Raw genomic sequence first — 26,908 nt, 5'->3', positions numbered from 1 at the left:
AGAACATTTAAATATTTGTAAATATGAATATATTGTTGTAGACCTGCATACGGTAATCTATGATTGCTATTTGAGATAATTGTGATGAGTGCCATTATTCATTATTGTTTCTTCTTTTCTATTAATCTCACACACACACATATATATATATATATATATATATATATATATATATATATATATATATATCTAGGGGTGCACATAACTGGTGCGCCAGTGCGCATGCGTCGCCAAAATGCATCCTGCGCGGCAGATCAGCCGCATGAGGGCGCTTTTGCGCACCAAAAAAACAAAAAAAAACAAATTGATCACAAAAAAAACATCCTCTACCATGGTTGAAATTGAGGACAGTGATAATTTACAGCAGTCAAGAGAGCAGTGATGATGACGATTAAGCTTGTAGTATAAATAAATGCTTAGGCTGTAACTTTTTGTTGAAAAGTTGATTTCAGTGTTTACAGAACAGAGCAGTGCTTAAAGAGATCAGTTGATTTCATTGTGTTTAAAGGAGTCTGACAGACTTTCATGCTTAAAGAGCAGTCATTTGATTTTGCATTTGTTTCTTTTGTTTTGCACACAATCATTTGTTCGTTCATCTTTATTTATGAATAAATGTCGTTTTGCTAATATAAGTTTTCCATGTATCCCTTTTTCATCCATGCTGTGGGACGGGTCGTGACTCGCGAGCTCGGGGAGCACCAAGCAGCATCCCTAGGTGCTCCTCTGAGCACTGGCCCCAAAAAGTTATGTGCACCCCTGTATATATATATATATATATATACGTATATATTAATCTTTGATGGGTTAATGGGTGTCAATTATCCAATTATGTGGGTGGAGGATATATACCCCTCCTTTTCCTCTGTTCTGTTGTTGACTCTAAGGAAGACGCAAGTCGAAATGTCAGTCACCCTCTTCCTCTGCAATAAACGTGCAGATTCTTTTAACTTTATCCTTTAACTTTACCTAACCCTAACTCTAACCCAAAATAAGTATTTTCAAGGCCACAAAGTTTCTTCAGGAACTTATGTTTCCAGTTAGACTTGTACATGTGCTGACTGTAGAGATGGCCTGTGTAGGCCTCTTACTGTGGGACTGTGGATGGACACTCAGTGAGGATGAAGTGCCATAGGCAGAATTCCATTCATGTCAGCACTAATAATGAGAGCCCTGCGTTTAGAGGCAAAACCATCATTAGCATATGTCGCTAGAAGCGTATTAAGTCACTCTAAATAGAAAGCATCACATTGTCTTCCGGTCCTCCATATGTTCATGAGTCTCTTTTAAAGCTATGCTGCTGTTGTTGGAACTGCCTCAAGCCTCAGCTGCGTTTCTGTCTAATGCTGTCAAGTGTATGGCTCGTCATTCCACCGTTAGAGAAAGTCTCTCACGCCCTCTAGTGTGAATATCTGATAAAGCACCTCTAGTGGGAACATCTGATAAAGCACCTCTAGTGGGAACATCTGATAAAGCACTTCAAAACAATTTACATGGACTACCACACTTCTCTACAGGCCAACCACAGTAGCTACCTCTTTACCGAATATTATTAGACCTAGGCGTACAACTATTGTCATTAGACCTGGTCATATCACTCCAACAAACACATCACTACAACACATTTTCTGCAAAAGGTTATGATTGGCAAATAAGACATTAAGTAGCTGCAAGAGAAAATACACTTTTTTCATATTTATTTTTTTAATACAAATTCATTACATTCAATAAAATATCCAGTGGTACAATTTCAGAGACAACACTCTAAATTAAGTTAACATGTTTATTTTCAATTTTAGTAAGAGTGAGTCCAAATTGCTGATGTGTCGGTCTGCCTGTCTGTGTCAGGAATGAGGGTGCAGATATAGAACAGCCCCTGAATCTTCTAGTTTTTTTAAGGCTTCTGCTTCGTGGTTGAGATCATGGTAGGAATCCTGAAAGAGGAAAAGTCAAAGATCAAAGTATCATTCATACTCCATAATGCACTCAAATGCACTCAAGGTAGGTAAAGGGCATTCCACTCTCACCTTCATAGATTTCATAGTGTCATATCCATAGTAGTGTATTGGATGCTTCTGATTCTTGGATGTGGGATATCCAAACCCAGCTATGTGGACCACGTCACAGTAGTTGAGGGCCACAAACACAGCTAGGATCCCTGTGGTAGGATGCACTGGTTTCTGAGAGCCAGAGAAACACATATGCAGTATCATGTTCAGGCACTAGAGGGGAGCAGAAGACTGTGGAAGCATAGACCTCTTGTCCTGAGTCAGTTAAGTTAGTAGTATGTGGCTAAGGAAGAATACTAGTTATTTTACATTGCTTGCATGTTACAGAATGACATGTATGTTGTTGTACAGTATGACACATGAGGATAGTAGAATGACATGTATGTTGTTGTTGTACAGTATGACACATGAGGATAGTAGAATGACATGTATGTTGTTGTACAGTATGACACATGAGGATAGTAGAATGACATGTATGTTGTTGTTGTACAGTATGACACATGAGGATAGTAGAATGACATGTATGTTGTTGTTGTACAGTATGACACATGAGGATAGTAGAATGACATGTATGTTGTTGTTGTACAGTATGACACATGAGGATAGTAGAATGACATGTATGTTGTTGTTGTACAGTATGACACATGAGGATAGTAGAATGACATGTATGTTGTTGTTGTACAGTATGACACATGAGGATAGTAGAATGACATGTATGTTGTTGTTGTACAGTATGACACATGAGGATAGTAGAATGACATGTATGTTGTTGTTGTACAGTATGACACATGAGGATAGTAGAATGACTTTCTGGACCGTTTGTCTCCCATAGAATGACAGATTTCCGACTCTAATTTGTTTCCCCCCTTACTGACTGTCAATGATTACCCATGTTCACTGGAGTAGGAGAGAAGGACTGTTTCCATATGAGATCTGAAGGGAACAGACTACCTGTTTCCATGTCTTGTCCAAAAGTCGCACTGTCCAATAGACTTTCTGTATTTGTACATGATCTTTTCCATGTAATCATAAACATTCCTAAGCTACACACGGTTTCCGAAGAACCTTCTTGTTACCTTCATATTAAGCAAGATGGCTGCGCGCATAGTCGCTGCGGCTGGAGTGGCTTCAAAACTGGTGTTCTTTAGTGATTTTAAGTGCATTTGTATGTACATTTTTATTTTAGTACTTATAGGGAACGGTTGTGTAAATAGTACCTACAGCAGGCACGACTTACTAGAAGTTGGCACGCAAAACGAGAAGACAGTAACAGCGGAGTTCCTGAAGCAACAAAGGATTTATCACGAGATCGCCCGTTTACCGGGAGAACCTTGGTACTCAGTCCCTTCCCTGAGGCGCAAACGTCGGCGTAAGGACCGCAAGCAACGCCGAGGAGCAAGGGGAGGCCTGCTAGCTAGGCTGAGGAGAAGCCCAGACAAACCTGCTTTGCCGAGTATTTTCCTATCCAACGTCAGGTCCCTGACGAATAAGATGGATGAACTGAGACTACAAGTTGCCAAAAATAACATCGTGGGAGATAGCTGTGTGATTATTCTCACTGAAACCTGGCTAAATGAAACTATCGTGGACTCCGCGATTAGCTTGGAGGGACGGACCCTTCACCGGGCAGACCGCACGCAGCTCAGCGGCAAGTCCCGCGGAGGCGGCCTCATAATATCGACGAAGGATAGCTTGTGCTTAAACACGAAAACTGTAAGTAGCCACTGCTCCCCAGACCTGGAATACTTGACTGTTAAATGCCGACCCACATACCTCCCGAGGGAATTCAACGCGGTGTACATAACATCTGTTTACATTGCGCCTAGCGCGGATGGTAGCCTAGCATTGGCGCGGCTATATGACGTCATCAGTGGTCAACAAAGCACAGATCCACAGGCAATTCACATTATAGCAGGAGATTTCAATCATGTCGACCTGAAGGCAGTACTACCCAAGTTCTATCAGCATGTTAAATGTGCAACAAGAGGAGAAAAAACACTGGACAAGGTATACACCAACATCAAACGTGCTTACAAGGCTAGTCCGCTAGCTCATCTAGGCATGTCTGACCATGTGTCAATCCTCCTGATCCTAGCATACACTACCATGGGGAAAAGTGCTCCCATCACCACTAAGACTGTCAGAACCTGGCCAGAAGGGTCCGCTCCACTGCAGATCTGCCTAAATGACACCCCATGGCAGGAATATGAGCATGAGGACCTGGAACAGTACACGTCGTCGGTTCTGAACCACATAGTGAACTGCACCAACTCAGTCACCGTGGACAAACGGGTCCGGGTCTACCCCAACACGAAGCCATGGATGACGGGGAAGGTCCAAAAACTGATCAACGAGAGGGACAACGCCTTCTTCGCAGGGAAGAGCACACCGCTGTACAGCACCACCAGGGCTAACCTAAAGCGCGGAATCAAAGCGGCCAAGGCAGACCACAGAGAGAAGATTGAGGAATGCTTCCTGAGCAACGACTCCAGGCGGATGTGGCAGGGGGTTCAGCACATGACAAACTTCAGAGCCAACAGGCTCACAGTCGCAGAGGACGACCCCCTGCTGGCGGGAAAGCTGAACACCTTCTACGCCCGGTTCGACGAGGGGCGAACGGAGGTAACCACAACACAAACACCACTCTCTCCAGCTCTCAGCAGCCTCACCCTCACAGAGCATGAAGTGAGACGCGTGCTGAAGGCGGTGGACCCCAGGAAAGCCTCGGGGCCGGATGGCGTCCTGGGACGGGTGCTGAGGGACTGCGCCGACCAGCTGGCCGGGGTTTTCACCAACATCTTCAACCAGTCCCTGTCCCAGGCCACCATCCCACCCTGCCTGAAAACCTCAACTATCATCCCAGTCCCGAAGAAAAGCACGGTGAGCTGCCTAAACGACTACCGCCCGGTGGCACTCACACCAATCATCATGAAGTGCTTCGAGAAACTAGTCCGGGCCCACATACTCACACGCCTCCCGCCCAACCTGGATCCATACCAGTTCGCCTACAGAGCCCACAGGTCCACAGAGGACGCCATCGCGACGACTCTCCACGCCACTCTATCCCACCTGGAGAGTGGAAACAGCTACGCGAGACTGCTCTTTGTGGACTTCAGCTCCGCCTTCAACACCATCCTTCCAGACAGGCTAGTGACCAAACTACTAGACCTGGGTCTATCACACTCTATATGTGCATGGATCAAGGACTTCCTGACCGACCACCCCCAGAGGGTGCGGGTGGGCCCCCACACCTCCACAGCCCTCAGACTCAGCACTGGGTCCCCCCAGGGCTGCGTGCTAAGCCCCATCCTCTACAACCTCTACACCTACGACTTCACCCCCGTCCACCCCAGCAACTCCATCGTAAAGTTTGCAGACGACACCACCGTGGTGGGATGCATCTCGGGGGGGGACGAGGCGGCGTACAGGGATGAGGTAGAGCAACTGAGCAAGCTGTGCAAGGTTAACAACCTGCTGCTGAACAAATCAAAGACCCAGGAAATCATCGTAGACTTCAGGAGGAAAATGTCCGAGATCCAGCCCCTGCTCATCGACGGAGAGAGCGTGGAGAGAGTCTCAACCCTCCGATTCCTGGGGATGCACATGCGGGATGACCTGACCTGGAAGGACAACACAAAAGCCACCATCAAGAAGGCACAACAGCGGCTATACATCCTGAGAGTCCTCAGGAAGGAACACAGCAAGCAGGAGATACTGGTGACCTTCTACTGCGGCGCAGTGGAGAGCATCCTCACCTACGGCATCTGCAACTGGTTCTCCAGCTGCACAACCGCGGAGAGAAATGCGCTACAGAGAGTCGTGAGAACAGCACAGAAGATCACCGGCGCCCCCCTCCCCTCTCTGGAAGAGCTGTACAACACACGCTGTCTCAGGAAGGCCTCCAAGATCTCCAGGGACCTAACCCACCCTGGGTACGAACACTTTACCCGGCTGCCCTCGAAAAGGCGGTTCAGGACCTTGGCCGCAAGGACAAACAGACTGAAGAACAGCTTCTACCACAGGGCCGTCCAGGCCCTGAACACAGCAAAGACCTAGGTTCTGGGCCCTGGACAGTCTGGACGGATTGATGGCAGCTGCTGGACTGAAAAAATCAGGTGTAGTGCTGAGGCACAAATATGTACATTTCAAGCCTGCAAACTGCGACACTTTAAATAAATGTGCAATAACACTATTGTGCAATATGACAACCCTAGTCGTCTATCTGTACAGTATAGTATAGTGGATAGTGTACATAGCCTTTATTTATGTAAACCAGCTCCTTCCCTTCTTGTGATTCTTTTAAAAGTTTTTTTATTTTTATTTCCTAACACCAGGGGAGCCACCCCTCCTAAATGTCGTTGTTTGGTACCTGTACTGTAGCAATGACAATAAAGACCATTCATCATTCATTAATTAATTCATTCATTCATTGTTCAGGAACAAATGACCCTCCAAACAACCTCCTACTGAGGTACTTGGAGCATGTTCTACAGCAGGTTCAGCTGTTTAAGTTGAATCAAAGAAATAGACAAATAATACATATATGAATCCACAAACCTTTTACCATTGCAAGAAGCAATACTCAGCAGGATTTATTCCAAGATAAAGTCTGAGGGATTGATATACATGTTGTTACATTAGAATAAATATTTGGTCTGCTCATCATATTAGCTCCCATCACCTCCAGTTTTCAATCTTTTTTAGGGTTGAGGCCTGGGGTTGAGAAAGACAGGTCTGTTTCCAGTGTCTGCCTGTGAGTCACAGGGTCTTTACAAGCAGAATGCTGTCTGGACTGGTCAACCAGCCCCGGGCCCCAGGTCCCCAGGAAAGATACTGAACCTCCTCTCCACACAGGGACATTCCTCCAAATCTGGCTCCTAATGCACTTAGCATAAGTGCCTTTTTTCGTGAGCCTGTCTGGGATACATCTGATATTCTGTGTGCTTAAGACTCATGTGGTCTGCAGCCGAGTGCTAAAAGCTCTGCAGCAGTGCCGTTGCATAGTTTGGACCAGGGCCCATAGAGCCTTGGTGAGAGGGCAAGAGGGTGAATATTGTCACTGCTGACAGCCAGACCAGAATGCTTGCTGGGAGCTTTGTTTTGGGACAAGGGTTGGAGAGAGGGGGGGTTGACTGTCTGACTGGCAGGGCCATTAGTCAGCCCCTGTATTATGCAGAGGGGGCTGCCTACTGCTGCTATCTACTGCTGCCATGTGGGGAAAGTGGACATCTGCCAACATGGCACCCACAAGGAGGGGTTGGGGGAGTGTGTGTGTGGGTGGGGGGCAGATACTGTGGTCAGGGCCTCTCAGACTCCCCCCGGCAGCTGGCTGACATGACATACCCAAGGCAAGGGAGAGAGGAGAGAGATAGAGATGAGGGGAGAAAGAGAGGCCAGAGCTGAGGGCTTGGTGTGGTCCATTCAGTGTGTTCTTGTTCCTGCATTCACAGCAAAGTAAACAGCCTCCTCTCGGCCCGCCAGAGAGCTCTGAGCATATCTGGCCTATGGGCCTTGTAGATGGAGCAGGGCTCCAATAGGGCTACCCCGCTGTTCTCTCCACACAGGCCGCGGCAAGTTGTGTTTGTGTTGCAGTTCAAAAGGGGCGTGCAGCCTCACTCTATTACAAAGGGCCTTGTGGGGGAACAAATTAAACTAAACAAAAATTGGCTTTGTTCCATTTCAAAGACACGTACGCCACGCAACGAACAAGTGCTCTTACAGATGGACATGAGTTGTAGTTCAAATCAATGTATAAAGTATTTCAAAACCTGAATTCCTTAGCTGGGGAATTGTGGTTGAATTTGAAAAAAAATAAAAAATAAGTGCTATGGTATACTATGAAAATGTGTCATGTTCTATTCCACTGTATTTTTTCAAATAGTTCTCTTGATATATTCTGCATGTTCCAGTCTTATTTTGATAATTAGCTGTAGTCAGATTTTTCTTGCTCCTCCATTTCTGGGTCATTCACTTTGTAATTATTGTTATTATTATTATTATTATTATTATTATCATTATTATTATTTACATTTTATAAAGTACATTATACAAGAATAATCTCAAAGTGCATAAACAGATCATTATCTGATAATGAGTTGCAGATGTGTTCAGTTGTTTGTTTCTGTGGTACAGAAGACCACTGTTGACCTTCTGAGTGGTGCTGTGGTACAGAAGACCACTGTTGACCTTCTGAGTAAGCCGGTTTAATCATTTCCAGCATTCTGTTCAAATGTCCATCACTTTAAGAGCGTCACTAATCAAATATTACAATGCTGCCATGCGGCTTTGTGTAGAGCTGAAGTCCATCTCACTTGGGTTCACATGGATTTGTGCCAATACTGTACCCTGAACACCTGTGTGCTCAAGAAGTTAATGAAGATTGTGCCCCACCTGTTTGCTCTTTGGATGGAGGGGAATCTGTAGCAGCCTGCTGGCTGTGTGGTGCAGAAAGTACGGGTCCAGCACCCGGATGTGACTGGTCCTGCCGAGCCAGATCTGAGGAGGGGGCTTCCAGAAGCCTTTCCTCACCTGGGACACACATGCCCGCATGCACACACGCGCGCACACACACACACACACACACACACACACACACACATACACACACACACAAATGCAAGCACACAAAAAGAAGAGGAAAACGTGTGTTACGTAGCTAGCAGAGCCTGTGCCTACATAACTAAAAGCTTTATTGAGGCACCCTTTTTGTGGAAATTAGGGAGTTCCTGAATGCGCGGAGCAAAGGTAGTGGCCCTAATCTACAGTGTTTGGATGTGGAGACTACATGTATTTCATCAGTGGCAACATTGCCTTTGATCGGTTTGTCACAATGGATTGATTGCAAATACCAGGAAAGCAGCTAAAATGGGAACTTGTGTACATGTTCACACATTCAGTACCCTCTTCTCATTGTATAGGATCTCTTTGAGCCAGCGTAGGTCCTGCTGTTTGAAAGGCACTAGGACCATGAGGGTGTCGGGGTCATTGTGTATGCCAGGGTTGTAGGAGGCTGACTCGGGGTAGAAGAGGCGCATGGTGGTCTTGTTTCCCACATCATCCTCATAACCCCTCACAGGGGCGTCATTCAGCCTGCATAAGGACAGAGAAAGAAAGTTTCAGGAGAAACTCAGCCATTACCTTCTGAAAAAAAGCCATTGCAAAATACTTCTGTCAATATGTTTGCCAAGTGGTTCTGAGCAGTAATACTCTGGACAACTACAACAACATACAATCATCATGATAATAGTCATAGTTGATGTAGCCTTGTGCTAGACTTGTTAATACACAGCATGCTAAAACCACATAACTACGCATAATGAGATGATCACACAGTCCTTGCTTTTGAACACGTCCTAAAACGAAAGTTTGTTTACAAGCCAAGCCAATGTAATCGCTTCTCGAAACTTTCACAACATATTTACTGATTGACAGCACTCAACACCCAATGGGCATTGGGGAGGCACACGGGGGGGGGGCAATCAGATCACAAGGGGGGCGGGTGCCACCCTGTGCCCCCGCGGTAGCTCCGCCCCTGATGCCAAACTGTATTTGTAAGAGGCTTATAAAATCTCCAAATGCATGTGTTCATTCCAAGGCTATAAATCAGATGTGTGTTTGTCTATGTAGTCTAAATCCCCCTTTTAAAGAGAGTTAACTCAACAGTTCACTAATAGCACAGAGAAAAGCACTAAAGCGTGGGCAGCCAGTCGTCTGAGACGGCCATTACCACACAGGCCAGATTGCATTATATACAGACAATAAGAATTAGGCTCTTCTGAGGACTACCCATCATAGAATACATTAGAGAACCATGGAAATTGTATTACGGTACTGTGGAGGCTAAGCAATGCAAATATACTGTAATTGAGAGGGATCAGCATTAGAAGAAAACATTCCACAATCAAACATACTTTGGTTGTGTAATGTTATAGTCATAGTCATAATAGATTTGAAATTAAACAGCAGTGGTGAGTCATTGTGGTTAGAGTTTGACCAAAGATATGTACATATATAAGAGGCAGTTTGTTTCTCTCTGGTTCAACAGAGAAGGGAAATGGGAGGGATAGACTGATATAGATGCTGTGGTAGGAAACAGCAAACAGGATGGAGCAATTAGGCCTATGCTTACCGGATAACTACATCGTACTTGTTGATGAAGCCCCCCAAGGAACTGTTTTTAATGGCAAACCCATTTCCTATGACTGCACAGGTTCTACAGTCTAGACTGAGGACATAAAACAAAGAAATTAAGTTCACAGTAATTCATAGCTTTACATAAACATACTATTATGCTTTTAAACTGTTAAAATGTATGTTGTCTGGGAGATGAGGTCTTCAGAATGGTGATTGCTTAGAAAAACAACTGGACTTCCTCAACAATACCATTTTCCTATTGACATTGAACTACTTCCTGCTTCCATAGAGATGCCTGATAATCATATGTGACACAGTCTGATCATTTGGTCTGCATCGAAATGTTCAGACTTTTCTTTTGAAACACAGAACTACGTTTCAACGTTGTTGAAAATCACAACACAAACTCACTAGTCAAGCCAAAATGCTGTAATGCAATGGATTCGGTGAGTAATCCCCACTGCTAACTAGTTAACTATAAGACTACTTTACATTGTTAGCAGACTCACAAAACAAGCTGTGTTATTCGACTAGCGATGTGTAATTGATTTTCAACAACGCGGAAATCTATTTACATTTTTCGAAATAAAAGTCTGATCATTACATCGGATCCCGACATGAGGACCAAAGCATTAGAACATGTCACATATTAGGCAGCTCTCTTGTGGGGTGTGACGCATACAGTAATGCATGGCCATACAGTAATGCATGTCCATTAGGGCTGCAACAACGAATCGCTGAAATCGATAAAAATCGATAATGAAATTCGTTGGCGACGAATTCCATTATAGATTCGTCGGGTCTTGTTCCATAACAGACCTACTTCCTGTTGACGCACGCCACGCTGTCTGGCCGGTGTAGGCATCGAGAATCATAGCGAATCATAGCGCTACCTATGGCCGGAAAGGGCAGAACCTATGACCGGAACCGGAAAAGTGGGAAAATCCGGTACCTACACCGGCGCGGCGGCTACATTTAAATCATGCTACTCAAAAGCCTTGAGAGTGAAGCTGTCTGCTGTCTGCTGTCAGGACATGCTAGTGAGTTAGCTAGCAGGGTTAGCTCGCTGCTGCCGCTAGCTGACTGTCACTACGCTGCTCGTCCAGCTGTAGTCTGCGTAGCTGTGCTGAGAACCAGAGCACTAACTATGTTTCTATAGAGGAGGGTTACACTAACTATGTTTCTATAGAGGAGGGTTACACTAACTATGTTTCTATAGAGGAGGGTTACACTAACTATGTTTCTATAGAGGAGGGTTACAGCTAACTATGTTTCTATAGAGGAGGGTTACACTAACTATGTTTCTATAGAGGAGGGTTACACTAACTATGTTTCTATAGAGGAGGGTTACAGCTAACTATGTTTCTATAGAGGAGGGTTACAGCTAACTATGTTTTTATAGAGGAGGGTTACACTAACTATGTTTCTATAGAGGAGGGTTACAGCACTAACTATGTTTCTATAGAGGAGGGTTACAGCTAACTATGTTTCTATAGAGGAGGGTTACACTAACTATGTTTCTATAGAGGAGGGTTACACTAACTATGTTTCTATAGAGGAGGGTTACAGCACTAACTATGTTTCTATAGAGGAGGGTTACAGCACTAACTATGTTTCTATAGAGGAGGGTTACACTAACTATGTTTCTATAGAGGAGGGTTACACTAACTATGTTTGTATAGAGGAGGGTTACAGCTAACTATGTTTCTATAGAGGAGGGTTACAGCTAACTATGTTTCTATAGAGGAGGGTTACAGCTAACTATGTTTCTATAGAGGAGGGTTACAGCACTAACTATGTTTCTATAGAGGAGGGTTACAGCTAACTATGTTTCTATAGAGGAGGGTTACAGCTAACTATGTTTCTATAGAGGAGGGTTACAGCTAACTATGTTTCTATAGAGGAGGGTTACAGCTAACTATGTTTCTATAGAGGAGGGTTACAGCTAACTATGTTTCTATAGAGGAGGGTTACAGCTAACTATGTTTCTATAGAGGAGGGTTACAGCTAACTATGTTTCTATAGAGGAGGGTTACACTAACTATGTTTCTATAGAGGAGGGTTACACTAACTATGTTTCTATAGAGGAGGGTTACAGCTAACTTCCTATTGTTTTATTATAAGTACTGCTGGGCTCAGCCCTTCCATGGTCTCCTGTTCTCCATGCAAATGCGTTTGTGTGAGTTCTGGCGAAGCGTCAGCTAAATGACTGTAATGTAATGCGATAGCCAGTGAGTGTTTGCTCGCATTCATGAATTCAATATTGCATGACAAGTGTATTTAGCTAGCTGGCTAACGTCAGTGGTAGAGCAGAGGTGATAAGCTAAAGGCTAGCTAGTGGTAGCCTACCAAGCTACCCGTGAGTTAGAGTGAGGCACTGACTGTAGCCTAGCCTATTGTATGGAGTGAGAGGACACATTGCATTGTTTTGGAGCATATCTGTTATATAAAAACATTAGTGTATGGTCTGTAGCCTATATTGCACTTTGGGTTACTGACCTTTACATTAAGCAAAGTTATTACCTAAAACAATGCATGTATTGAGCTAGAGTTCAACTACTTTATTGAAACAATCTACCGCCATAGTCCATGGCCTGTTGTTAAACCTATTTGATGTAGCAAAGCCTTTTTTATTTATATTATTTATTATTGTTTATTAATACTTATTCGTTTTGCACATGTATATGTATAGGCCTGGCTGGTTTAGAAAACATAAAATAAAATTAGCAAAATAAATCTATTTTTTATTATTATTTGTATCCGATTAATCGATTAATCGGAAAATAATCGGCAGATTAATCGATTATCAAAATAATCGTTAGTTGCAGCCCTAATGTCCATACAGTAATGCATGTCCATACAGTAATGCATGTCCATACAGTAATGCATGTCCACTCCACTGGAGCCTAATATGACAACAAGGTAATTACAGGGAGATGTAAAAAAAGAAAAGAAAAGAGAGAAAAGAGAGAAACAAAGTTGGTTTCAGCAGTCTTGCAAAGTTGGCAGAGAGATGTTCACACTTACTTTTCAATGCTGGCTGGCATTTTGTTATTGGCAATGACAGCTAAAACCTTCAACAATAGCAGCTCTGAAAAAGAGGGCAACAAATAAAGGTGTCAATCACTTGGACCTATACCTATACCTATACCTATAGTAGGTATTGAGGATGGTTTAATATTAAAAGTGTCTGGACAAATTAAACTATATCCATTGCGGAATAATTTCCTGTTACTAAGTCTGATTCACTAGCTGTACTTTTAATGTGAATATCTTTGGTAAAGGCCTCATTAACTTAATATTGACTATAATATTGACTATTCTTCTCAACACTTCTGCATTACATTATAGTAAGCTAACCGTGATGGTTAACTGTGGTTAATGTGTGTGTGTGTGTGTGTGTGTGTGTGTGTGTGTGTGTGTGTGTGTGTGTGTGTGTGTGTCTGTATCTATGCAATCATCTTCCAAATTAAAACAGGAACCATAATGAATAAAACAGGGAGGGGATAAAGGAGTGAACATACCACTGCCCTTCATACCATAGGGTAATGCCAGTGTTGATAGATGCTGTCGCCAGAAAAAATCTTCCAGTTTTAAAAAGAGCTGTGTTTGTCTGCTAATGCTGCATTCAAAATAGGAAAGAGAATATCAAATGCAAAGCATCTCAGTACAGGATTCATGATACCTGTTACATATTGATGTGTAGCTATTTGAGTCAATAAATATATAGAGCGTATAGCGCCCTCTCACTGTCAATGTATACGGTATGTAATTAACCTATGTCTATTAGGGCAGACAAATTGTGATAATTATAAGATTAATTATAGGAAGTGAAATTCAAATGTATTCAAAATGTTCCCCCTTATGGTGTGTTTGTATGATGTCATTCAGCAAAAATGCCCCATAATAAATTCAACGGCTAAAAACATTTTTAAAATAATATAATAATATGCCAAGACCCCATGGAAAGGTGTGAGACATGTATGTAACCACATGTTTAATGATATATATGTGAAAACATAGCAATGTCTGTCTCATTATATTTTCTTGTGTTTGTTCACTGGCTGGAATTTAACATACGTCTGTTTTAGACTCCAGCTGTTTACCAGTAACTGTCTTTGACAGTGAATTGCTGAGACATACTACCAGTGTGTCTGCCAGTTCTAGCCCTCTGTGAGACACTAGAATACATCTTGGGGGCTTCTAATAAAGATAATGACATAGTGATTGCCTAGAAGGTCCAGTGCTATCTGATTGGCATGAGCAATATAGTTGACCTTCTTATCCCTGCTTGTAAATCAGAATCATCTTGGTAAACAGAAATTACCTTGAGAAAATGGGGCTTCTCTTAATCTTTCCTATGCATGTCCCCCTGTATGCTAACCCTAACCCTGTATGGTCTAGTGGGTTAAAGAAATAAACGGATGACCCAGAGGTTGTTGGGGCAAACCACAGATGGGGAAATATCACTGCTCCAGTAAATACCCAGCTGAATAAACTGATAATAGGGCAAGTAAAAATAAATGGGGGGCCGTTCTCCCGAACAAAGGTTTCTCAGCAAGCCAGAGGAATGGAAACACACAGTGTATTCCTGAAAATCGTGTAATTGTTCATATCAAAAGCTCCTCTTCGACATGGATGATCTTCATGCTCTTTTTATTCCCAGTGTAAATCCATTAGGAGTTTCAACACTTTATATATTATTATTTATTTCATAATATACATTTTCCCACATGTAGAATTATACTGATGACTAGGTGAAAATAGCGCACAAAATTCCAAAGTAGCTTGCAACTCAAATTTCTGTAAAAAATGTTGGCACAAGGTGTTCCCTCTGCAACCCATCTCCTCCCTCCTGGTCTTAAAAGACAGACACACGATTACTCACTTAAAATGTAGGCTCTCCCACTTCTTCTGTGTTAGCCAGCCGCCGCATAGCGCCTTGCTGGGAGTTGGCGACTTACTAGTTCCTCCATAACTGAAAGACAAGCGTACGGATCACCACAGTTGGCAGTAGCAGGAACAGAAGCTGCTGACTTCCTAAAAACTAAACCTGCCAGTGAGTCAGTTTGAAACAGACAAAGATGCCAAAAGTGGGTATCTATGAAGCTTAGATTGACCACCATTTACCCACTTAAAGCTTGAGATACGGTAAATGTTTCCTGTCAATATCTTGTGATTTAGGGCACCTTATGTGAATGGTTCTCTTTCCGCTAGTTACGTATAGATGTGTATCTGTGTGATTGCTATACCTGCCAGTCCACAGTCCACAGAGAGAGTGGAGCAGCAGACAGGGCAGAGTGTCAGTGTTGAGGAGGGGTCTTACCTCTGGAGGAAGAGGTAGGAGCAGTAATAGGAGATGAAGAACAGAATGACGGGGAGCAGTCTAAGGCACCATGCTGGAGAACAGAGAGGACAACCACATGCAAAAGATTAGCTACATATATCAAAACTCCCTTCTTTTCCCAGAGTTAGATGCTGAAATGAAATGGCATTGCTAATTGCTGTTAATGATTGCATGACGAGCATGAATCTTTCCTCAAAGACCACAGGCAGATATTCACTTCCTACCTGCCTTAACGTGAATACAGAGAGAATATTGACCTGTTATGAAGAACCCCATAGATGTCTCTAGAACGTTCAGTCACATAGATGTCTCTAGAACGTTCAGTTCCCATAGATGTCTCTAGAACGTTCAGTCACATAGATGTCTCTAGAACGTTCAGTTCATAGATGTCTCTAGAACGTTCAGTTCCCATAGATGTCTCTAGAACGTTCAGTCACATAGATGTCTCTAGAACGTTCAGTTCCCATAGATGTCTCTAGAACGTTCAGTTCCCATAGATGTCTCTAGAACGTTCAGTTCATAGATGTTTCTAGAACGTTCAGTTCCCATAGATGTCTCTAGAACGTTCAGTCACATAGATGTCTCTAGAACGTTCAGTTCATAGATGTCTCTAGAACGTTCAGTTCCCATAGATGTCTCTAGAACGTTCAGTCACATAGATGTCTCTAGAACGTTCAGTTCCCATAGATGTCTCTAGAACGTTCAGTCACATAGATGTCTCTAGAACGTTCAGTCACATAGATGTCTCTAGAACGTTCAGTCACATAGATGTCTCTAGAACGTTCAGTTCCCATAGATGTCTCTAGAACGTTCAGTCACATAGATGTCTCTAGAACGTTCAGTTCCCATAGATGTCTCTAGAACGTTCAGTCACATAGATGTCTCTAGAACGTTCAGTTCCCATAGATGTCTCTAGAACGTTCAGTTCATAGATGTCTCTAGAACGTTCAGTCACATAGATGTCTCTAGAACGTTCAGTCACATAGATGTCTCTAGAACGTTCAGTTCATAGATGTCTCTAGAACGTTCAGTCACATAGATGTCTCTAGAACGTTCAGTCACATAGATGTCTCTAGAACGTTCAGTTCCCATAGATGTCTCTAGAACGTTCAGTTCATAGATGTTTCTAGAACGTTCAGTTCCCATAGATGTCTCTAGAACGTTCAGTCACATAGATGTCTCTAGAACGTTCAGTTCCCATAGATGTCTCTAGAACGTTCAGTCACATAGATGTCTCTAGAACGTTCAGTTCATAGATGTCTCTAGAACGTTCAGTTCCCATAGATGTCTCTAGAACGTTCAGTTCATAGATGTCTCTAGAACATTCAGTTCCCATAGATGTCTCTAGAACGTTCAGTCACATAGATGTCTCTAGAACGTTCAGTCACATAGATGTCTCTAGAACGTTCAGTCACATAGATGTCTCTAGAACGTTCAGTTCCCATAGATGTCTCTAGAACGTTCAGTTCATAGATGTTTCTAGAACGTTCAGTTCCCATAGATGTCTCTAGAACGTTCAGTCACATAGATGTCTCTAGAACGTTCAGTTCATAGATGTCTCTAGAACGTTCAGTTCCCATAGATGTCTCTAGAACGTTCAGTCACATAGATGTCTCTAGAACGTTCAGTTCCCATAGATGTCTCTAGAACGTTCAGTCACATAGATGTCTCTAGAACGTTCAGTTCATAGATGTCTCTAGAACGTTCAGTTCCCATAGATGTCTCTAGAACGTTCAGTTCCCATATCGAGCCACTCTGCATTACAAAAGTCCCCTCTAGCTCTGCATGAGCAACAGCTCTTTGACCACAACCATTCTCCTAGACCTAGATAAACACACGCCAAACAATATCTGTAGGGGACTGGGAGGGACCTCTTTCAGCTCACAGGCACCACTTCTCACACATTTGTTCCAGGAATTCAAATGGATACAACCGTAAAGGCAAACATGTTCTGCCAAACTAAACACTGTCCAAGCTGACTCTGCTTTCTGGGACCTCCATTAACAGACACAGATAGGCCTTGCAGCAACGAGGACTACAACAGTATTAAGCACAATAGTTGGAACTTGTTGTAAATGACAAAAGCAAGCACCTTCTTAAGGTCGGGCTATGCTCAGTGTTAATGATGTCAAATGGAGGGGAAATAGAGAGAGCCTATCAAATCAGGCCCAAGCCATATTATCTCATATAGTATATTATTATAACACATTGAGAGACATCTGGAAAATAGCTGACATGCAAGGCTTGAATGTGTCGTATACAGTATGTGCATTGGCAGAAGTCAATGTACATTGCAAAACAATGTGCGTGAGATTTCAAGCTTGTCATGCTTACATTTATGTACAAAAAAGCAAGGGATGCAAATGTGAACGTAGGAAAACTGAGCCAGGTTAGCTTAGAGTTTTAATGTGTTGCAAACACAGCCTATCAAAAGAAAACAAAGTATCTCATGTTTTCATTTCCTGTGAAACAGCTACAATGAAGACACAGTAACTACATGGCTGATATAGCCTTTTTACATACAGTACACATGTGATCATCAACTGCAGCAGAACTTACTTTTAGCCACCTTTAGGGACATCTTCACATGCTCCTTCGCCCTCTCATGTCTGTACAGCACATGATGTTATCCTGAAATGGGGGGTGGAGGAAGAACAACACATTAGCACCTCTGACATCTGGTTCAATCCGCCGGCGTATCACAGGCCAATGAAATTAACACTGCACCCAAACTCCTAATACAACCATAAATGACATCTTTCTCCTCACAAATGATAAATTGGCATTGAGATGAAACACAGACTCAGTGTAGATTACATCCGCACTTGTCCCCTGTAGCACTACTGATGGTAAATGTTACTGCAGTATGTTTCATTGAGAAACACGCCTGAGAGAGAGAGGGAGAGGGAGAGAGGCAGGCAAAGAGACTAGGGGAAATCACTTTAAAGGAGCTACACATGAAATCTCCCCCTGAGGACAAGTGGAAATTACAATGAGCTTTGTTTACCGTACACTAGCCATTGGTAATAGCTAGCTTCCATCACAAAATTGGCTATGGCAGACCATATGATCCTGTTATGTTGAGTGAACAGGTAATAATAAATAATTCCTATGGATAGTTTGGATTTGCATACTTTCTGTAACACGCTATGACTTGACAACAGAGTGGCCGCACCTGGCAAGAGAAATCAATATGCGAATACCAGGGTGAAACGAAAAGTTGGTGGGAAGCGATCACTATTGCTCCACAATCCCTGCAATTTTTTCAAAACAAATACATGCATTAGTACTGTGAACATGTCACGTGTAGCTCCTTGAAGAGGATGAACTGGAATGATGGACTTGTGTCTGCTCTACCTTGGGCTAGATCAATCACACTCACATGTAGCTCACTCACTGCAATCTGCTCCTTTAAATTCTCCTTTGGAATAGCCAAAGGTAGATTATGGATTAGATGAGATTATAGGGCCACTGATGTCATCCTCATCTGACTATTTCATTTACACAGAACAGGGCGCATATCAATTCTGTCTCTGAACATAATCTGACAACAAACCACATCATTCAAAAGAATCATGATGATCTGCCCAGCTTGTGAAAATGAAAAACACTTCACTTAACTACATATTTATTTTCCCATTTGGAGAATTGACAACTAAATATAGCCATTTAAGATGCACTTCTAGTTTCTGCATTGCAACAACAGTTAAATACAGCTGCTGTCATCTCAGCTAAATCATGCATGCCAAAACATGCAAAAGAAGGTGGGGTGTGATGTGTGTTGCAAACCAAGCATAGTAACACAATGCATTTAATCAATTAATAATGCATGTCTGGTTAAAAAATACAGCATTGTTTGCCCAGTTTGTTTCTTTAATATTTCATCAAAGACATTCAATTATTTAGTTATTACTTCAATCAATCCCCTACCTTTGCCTTCTTTCATTTCCACTCTTCGAAATGACAGAGATGTGCTGTGACTCTGGGATCCTCCCTGAAAAACAGAAATGATAGTTCAAAGATGTGGTATAATAATAATAATAATAATAATAATAATAATAATAATAATAATAATAATAATAATAATAATAATAATAATATCAATAACAATAATGATAATAATGGAATAATAATAATAATGGAATAATAATAACTTTTATTTGTATGGCACTTTTCCTGCAAAAGTTGCAGTTTAAAGTGCATCTTAGCTGTGCAGTCGTCAGTCGATGACAGGAGTCGATGTTGAAAGTGTGATTATTTGTCAACAACCAGTAAGCCCAGTATGCTGTTGTGCTCAAGTTATATAATCATAGTTTACTGTGGGTCATTGTCAGTGATCTAAGATAATAGTGTAGCTATGAGTGTACCATAAAACACCAAAACAGAAAAAGTACAGACAAATTGAATCAGACACTAGCCTTATTGATAGATAAGTCCCATTCAATTTACCGTAAATTCCCCTTCTAACAGCACTACTCTGCACTACCCTTTACCCGTTAAAGCATTGTGTGTCAGCATAACAAGCTAGAAGAGTAGTTCCATAAGATGGTTTGGTTGGTCGCTTGGATTGCTGAATTGATAGATGATGAATATATCGATAGATGACAGAAGGTTAGATATACAGATGAGAGGAGAGAGAGAGAGAGAGAGAGAGAGAGAGAGAGAGAGAGAGAGAGATAGATAGATAGATAGATAGATAGATAGATAGATAGATAGATAGATAGATAGATAGATAGATAGATAGATAGATAGATAGATAGATAGATAGATAGATAGATGAGAGAGGGTAAATACAGATATATACACATTTGAAACACAGGTGAATTATTATGGGTTAGAAGGTTACTTCTAGATAGATAGAATGTTGTAAGGTTTGGTAATTCAGTTGAGTGGGTAGAGAGTTGTATAGTTGGTTGTTTAACCAGATGAGAGTTTTTGGAGTTACAAAAGGTTGAAGAGTTTAAAAAGTTGAATAGATACCAGTACGCTTTTAACATGTTTGATACAAATTTGTAGGTAGAGAGTGAGAGTATTAGTATGGCAGATGGGTTGGTTTGTTGGATGGATGGATGGATGGATGGATGGACGAATTGCCAAGAGAGTACATTGATGTGTAATCATTCTAAGAATGTGTTCTGTAGATCTCTTTTTTATGTTGTGAAAGTCCCATAGCAGTTGGAGTAACAATGGAGCTCTCAGAATGTTAAAATATTGTATTTGAGTTACAGAAAGTTTAAAAAGAATAATGAAAAATGTAAATGTGAGTAACTCAAGTTAGATGTCTCTGCACGTTTTATTGTTTGATTGGTGTGAATAGCTTAAAAGCTGTAGGAGGATTAGCATACCAATAATCGACAAGAAATTAGAAAAAGAAGAAACTTTGTGGGCAGCAAAGCGTTATTTTGGTAGTGGAAAGGGTTTAAAGATGTTTCAATAGATAGTAGATATATATAAATAGTTGATTTGCTGGGTAATTGAAAGAAAGTGAGATTATGGTAACAGAAAAAGGAACGTTAAAGATGGTTTGGTTGTGGGGTGATTGGTGGTGTAACGCACTAAGCATCGACCATGTAACCGCAGGGTTCCTGGTTCGATTCCGGCCACGGACATATCCTGCATGTCATCCCTTCTCTCTCTCTCACCCATCCTTCCTGTCAAGTCTCTATTGCAATATAAATATGAGTGAAAGAATGATGGTTTGGTTGGATGGGTGGAATGTATCTACAGATAGACAGGATGGGGTTCTTCAGTGGAGTGGGTAGAGAGTTGATTGGTTGAGTGGTAAGACTTGGTGGTAAGAGTTGGTTGGTTAACTTGTGTTACAAAACGCGTAATAGTTCTATGGGCATCAGAAAGATTGTAGGGTTGATGGGTTGAGGATAATTTTCTGACTAGTTGAAAGAAAGTGAGATAAGTTGGTTGATTGGGTGGATGAATGGATAGATGAAAGACAGGATGGATAGATGAGAGAGGGGAGGTATGGAAATATCAAAACAATATTATATGTCTTGTCTTAGCCACTGTCAGCACTATTTTCAGTATTGTAGAGGTTAAAACCTCTATTGTAGAGGTTAATAATGCAAATTATATAGGCTAATGGATAAACATGTTTGACATATAAAATGCCTACACACTATCAGTTGTAGGAAACAAATGGTACCATGAGCTGAAGTGCACTATATCACTATTTGCACTTCTGGTTAGATGCTAAACTGTATTTCATTGTCTGGTACGATACTCTGCAAAGACAATACAGTTTAATGTAATTTAATCTAGTCTAATCTAATCTAAAAAGTGTCTATGATATCATAATTTAAGCACTCAACAAGCCTACAGGCATGCCAAATTCAACCTGCTGCACCTCTCCAAATGCTGTTTAATGAACCCATCACAACTTCCATGTCAAATCAAAGGACCCCTATCATCTCAGATTTTCTGAACTTTTTTCTGTTGTTAGAAACAGATAAGTATTCTTACAACATTATTTTGTAGAAATATAGTTTAATCTCAGAGAAATAAGTTGATTGATTGTAATGGAATTGACCAATTTCATTTTCTGGGATTCATATAATATCCAATAGAATTAAAACCCCAAATCCGCTTTGGACAAAAGTCCTATCTGATAGTGATTATGACCTTTGAAGAATCCAAAACAAACATTAACCCTTCCCTCCATTACAATTGTTTTATAGACCAGTATGCAATATCAGGGGGTTGCACACATTTCATATTCATCTTATTGAAACTGCCATCAAGTTTGCCCCCACTTTGGACTCCTTTAGAGCCAAGTTAAAAACCCACCTCTTCCAAAATGACATTCCCTAAATCTACTCCCTATTTGTTGTGAATTGTATGCCTGAGTTTTACGTTTAAGTCGTCTGTGTCTGATTGCTTTCTGTGTTCCTTGTCTTTGTCTTTATCTGTTCCTTTACCCGGGCTGCGCCCCGGGCCGATGTAAAAGTTGGATGGGGGGCGCATTATAAATGAAATTAACATAACATAACATAACATCAGTTCTCTATGTCTGAAAAGTAGTATCAGGCTGCGGCTTGGAGTTTTGTCTCTTCACACCATGTACTGTATTATTGGTGATTCTGGTGACTAGGTTGTTGCACTGTCCAATGTTATTAGTCATAGAAGTTGTGTGTCTTATGTTCCAATATACAGTGCGATAGTACCAGATTGTGCCCACTAAATGGTGCCGTCCATGCTGATAGGTGAATAAAGTGTGAAATGTGTTTTAATATTCTCAAATAAAATGAATTACTTAATTCGCAATTTTACCTTCAACTTATAATGATTACATTGTTGACCGGAATAAACTCAAATCTGTTTCCGTCAGCTGTATTTGGCAGAGACTTTCAGCTATATTTTCTTGATAGCAAAATACATCTAATATTGATAATCTGACTGAATATAATTATCACTATGTGCAAAGAATTGTTGAGACTGTGCTTATTTAGTGCAAGAATGGTCAAGAGAGAGAGAGAGAGAGAGAGAGAGAGAGAGAGAGAGAGAGAGAGAGAGAGAGAGAGAGAGAGAGAGAGAGAGAGAGAGAGAGAGAGAGAGAGAGAGAGAGAGAGGACAACAACAACAGAAACCCGGAACAAAGACCCAGATCTAGTACCTGACCTCTCCTTTTAGGATATATCACCTAATAATCAACAGCATTGAAACTAGGAGCCGCTGATAAGGAGACCAACCAACCATCATTCATCTTATTGAAACTCAACTCATGACATCACAGTTTTGACACCTCAAGACATTCCACAGAACCCATAGCCATTTCCCCTTCCGGGGGATGGCAAACTTGAGACAATGGAAACTTTCCCTCTTCAACATGGACAGTGAAGAGTTAAGTTAGAACTGTTTATTTATGTCATCCAACATTTAACCCTGCACACACTGGGCCTGTAAACCATGAATCATAACCCTGTCCCTAACCTTGAACAGATATATTATTATTTTTTACAAATTCAGAAATGTTATGTCGGTTTGCAGGCCAAGAATGTCCCCTTAGTCTCTCCCAAAGGAAAATTCAGAGCGAAACAAAACCTTTAAGGGAATAACATTGAATAACATTAATAACATTGAGGACTAAACAATGAGAGTCATGCAGGGCTACAGAGCGGGGCTACAGGGATATTTCACATCGGCCATTCTCTAAGTTTATCTGAAATGACACCCATGCTTATCTCAGTATCTGCGTTAGATATATAGCTGTGTTACAACCAAGAAGCAATAGCTTTGCTGACTATACAATATCCAGTACCAGTCAAAAGTTTGGACACACTTCCCCATTCAATTCAATTGAATGAGAAAGTGTGTCCAAACCTTTGACTTGTGCTGTACTGTGACGATCCACACTTGAACCAATAGTGGGCACTATACATCTGTTGTCCTGTTGACCTTCTCTCTTTGTTCCAGATGGGCACAGGGGGTGATCATCCTAATTGTCCCAGGAACTTTAAGAGTGGGTCAGATTGATGGACTCGCTCTCTTCCTTTGTCGACCAGCAGCCGTTTTTGGTTGTCGTTACTATTTTCTTTATCATTATTTTCATTCAACAATTTATATTCTTTAATACATCTCCTATTATTGTTATCCATGTGTCGTCTCCCTTTTTGTCACCTTGTCAAGAGCCAGGCAAGCGTAACAGTACTCTCTGTCCATTTTCAAATATCATCACTGGCCACCCACTTTGAACCTGGCAGAGAGCTGAGGCCATTGGTGATTTTCACAAGAATGAATATTTCATTATAAAAATGGTTTGATTTATAGTAATCATAGACAGAATAGTTGACTGTACAACTGTAAAGTATTAGGCAACAAGAATGAATCAGAAATGCCGCAATTTGCTTGTATCCTTTATTCTATCTTTTGCTTCTATCCTTTACAGTATTCTATGTCTTATCCTTTTTTTTCAGTATCTTTGCAGAAAGTAAGTTACGGTACATTTACTTCAAAGTACACTACATTTACTTGTGTAAAATGAAAAGTGAAAAATAAAGTGGAAGATGCAAAGTTCAAATAAAAAATTAAAACAGAAATTCCAGGGCTACAATACAATAGCAATCACACCAAAAATGTCTCACTCCTGAAGGTTTTGGTCAACCCTCTGGTCTGCATCTGGTCACATCTAATGTCTTCCCTGGCAATGCATCTAGTCTATTTCATTTCATTGTATATATTCTGCTAATATTTTCTAGACATTTCAATATGATTACTGCAAATAGTGAAAATACCACCCCATATCCCTTATGAGACTTTGCTGAGGTGCTGGAACTGAAGAGTATCAATAGAGTGCAAAATAACAGCATCTGCACACTCAAACACTGTGCAAAAAAACAGTTTATTGCGAGCTTTCTGTCATATATGATAGGAATATGATTACTGCAAAATTGCACCAAATAATTCAGTTTTGAACATGTTCTTCCCAGTTTTGAACACAGGGGTTTAACAATGAAAAAATGTGTTGCAAATAAATAGTATTTTGCAAGTGGGGGAGTTTGAATGAGAGAAGTGTTATGGCATTTGGAGAACGTACTCATTGAATGCATTCTGTATGAAAGTAATGCACAAATCACAGAGAAAGAGTCACAGTTTTGTTCACATGGATTTCTGCTCTGCTGACTGTATGAAGAGTTGTGAAACTGTGGTTTCAGTATTGAACATGGTGAGTTAGCAATCGTAAAAAACTGTAATATACACTAGTCCTACTTCCACATACTTACTGTATAGGATATACTGATGGTATGAGGGATTATCCCTGACAAGAGACAACTGCTGCCTGTTATTAACAGCACTAAACAGCACTCTTTAGAAGCAAATTTGGGCCCTATGACATTGAAATAAGCACTCGAAATAGAAATAGGCTGCATTTACACTGCAGGTCGTAATGCATAGTTCCGATTTTTTGTCTATATCCGATTTTTGAATGCCTGCCTACATCTACTTTTAAAAATGACCCATATCCTACTTACTATCCTATTACTATATCCGATACCTGTGCTTACATTTGCTTACACTTGAAACAATCCATACATGAGGGTTTGGTTACCGGAAAGGAAAGTCAACAGACAGCCGGCACTTGCAACGGACACAAACGAGACAGAAATGATCATCCAAGCCATTGCTTTTGTATGTTTAGAGGTCCGCAAAATATTGCACATTTTAAGCGGAGAAGAAAGAGGACTTCGCTTTGGAACAGCTGTTGTCGGCGAAACTCACGTCAAACATCATCCAAATGCGAAGACCGTTGCATTTCTGATTATGTGAGAATCTGAATTGAATGAATGAATGAATGAATGGACTTTATTGTCATTGCTACAGTACAGGTACCAAACAACGAAATTTAGGAGAATTACAAGGAATATCCCACCGGTCCGCTTAGATCACAGTTGACTTGAAATGACAGATATCACATTCATATAAAATGTATTTCCACATATGATTGAGGCCTGAATCGGATCTGAGAATATCCGATTCAATGTGCTTTTTTACTGCTTAGCCTACACGTTCATGTTACAGTTATATGTTATCTGTGCCACATGTGAGCAAAACATTATAGTTGCGTCACTTCTACCTGGCAGTGTAAATGTGGCCTAAGAGTAGAATAAGGACCATTACTCAATTATTTGTTTTTGTTGTTATTGGAGATTCTGTGAACAAATGATGTTTTTTTTACTCTTAATAAAATGCTATAGAATGTAAACTAACGGTTTTGTACAGTATGCAGAAATCACTGGTTGTGGCTTTAATGATTTTTAGAAAGATTTCACTTAAATGTATTTCCACTAAGCCTTGTACAGTATGATAATCTTACACATTTCCAATAAAGAATCAAAAAACTCCCTTCTATCCCACAAACTCCACCACTGTACCAAAAGCTACCTCACAGCTCATACTCCCTATCCACGCCCCTGCTCTTTCCATTATGTAGTGCATGAGGAGACTTCATTGAGAGACTCCTAACCAGCTCCACATGGCTCCTCAGAGCAGGAGGACAGGTCCTCCCAGGGACCACTACTAGCACAATGGCTGTCTGTGTGGCGTGTGGGGAGCAGGCTGGGAGACTAGAGGGTCGAGTGCTTGGTAGGAATTGTGGGGCAGGCAGAGGCCCAAGTCTTCAGGCCCTGAGAGGGGTTCAGATCAGGGGATGTCTGAGGCACCATCCAGCTACTACAAAGCTCTTGCTTCATTATTTACTGTAATTTCTCTTTGTGCTATAGCCTAGCTGCTTTTGGGAGTTATTTGGCTCTCTCGATTGAGAATAGCCCATTTTAGCTGAGAAAAAAGCCTAAAACAAGTCCGGAAGCCTATAGCCTTTTCTCAATTGTTAGGAACTTGATATCTCACATCCTCTCCTTCGATCTAGGTTCCTCCACTTAGACATTCTCCTCCCATGTTTTTTTGCGATGGA

At 41.4% G+C, this 26,908-nt stretch overlaps 1 protein-coding gene across 4 annotated transcripts in view; it reads right to left on the bottom strand.

Moving 5' to 3' along the window:
- Positions 1-1,713: 1,713 nt before the first annotated feature.
- st3gal4 (ST3 beta-galactoside alpha-2,3-sialyltransferase 4) overlaps positions 1,714-26,908 on the bottom strand; it is a 30,877-nt gene continuing 5,682 nt past the window's right edge. Inside the window, exons 2-12 of one of the 4 annotated variants that reach the window (XM_080542756.1) lie at positions 19,417-19,480; positions 18,046-18,117; positions 15,466-15,538; positions 15,028-15,117; positions 13,664-13,761; positions 13,167-13,230; positions 10,135-10,230; positions 8,906-9,095; positions 8,397-8,534; positions 2,025-2,177; positions 1,714-1,931 (exon numbers count right to left, since the gene is read on the bottom strand). In XM_080542756.1, coding sequence (XP_080398882.1) covers positions 1,842-1,931; positions 2,025-2,177; positions 8,397-8,534; positions 8,906-9,095; positions 10,135-10,230; positions 13,167-13,230; positions 13,664-13,761; positions 15,028-15,117; positions 15,466-15,538; positions 18,046-18,067 — 1,014 coding nt within the window. In that variant the 5' untranslated portion in view covers positions 18,068-18,117; positions 19,417-19,480 and the 3' untranslated portion in view covers positions 1,714-1,841. The remainder of the gene's footprint in view (positions 1,932-2,024; positions 2,178-8,396; positions 8,535-8,905; positions 9,096-10,134; positions 10,231-13,166; positions 13,231-13,663; positions 13,762-15,027; positions 15,118-15,465; positions 15,539-18,045; positions 18,118-19,416; positions 19,481-26,908) is intronic. The other 3 variants (XM_080542757.1, XM_080542758.1, XM_080542759.1) reach the window with 3 other exon arrangements.

Source organism: Nansenia antarctica (assembly GCF_963989245.1).
Source record: "Nansenia antarctica genome assembly, chromosome: 12".
NCBI classification, from domain to species: Eukaryota; Metazoa; Chordata; class Actinopteri; order Argentiniformes; family Microstomatidae; genus Nansenia; species Nansenia antarctica.
This window is presented reverse-complemented; position numbering and strand designations above follow the sequence as displayed.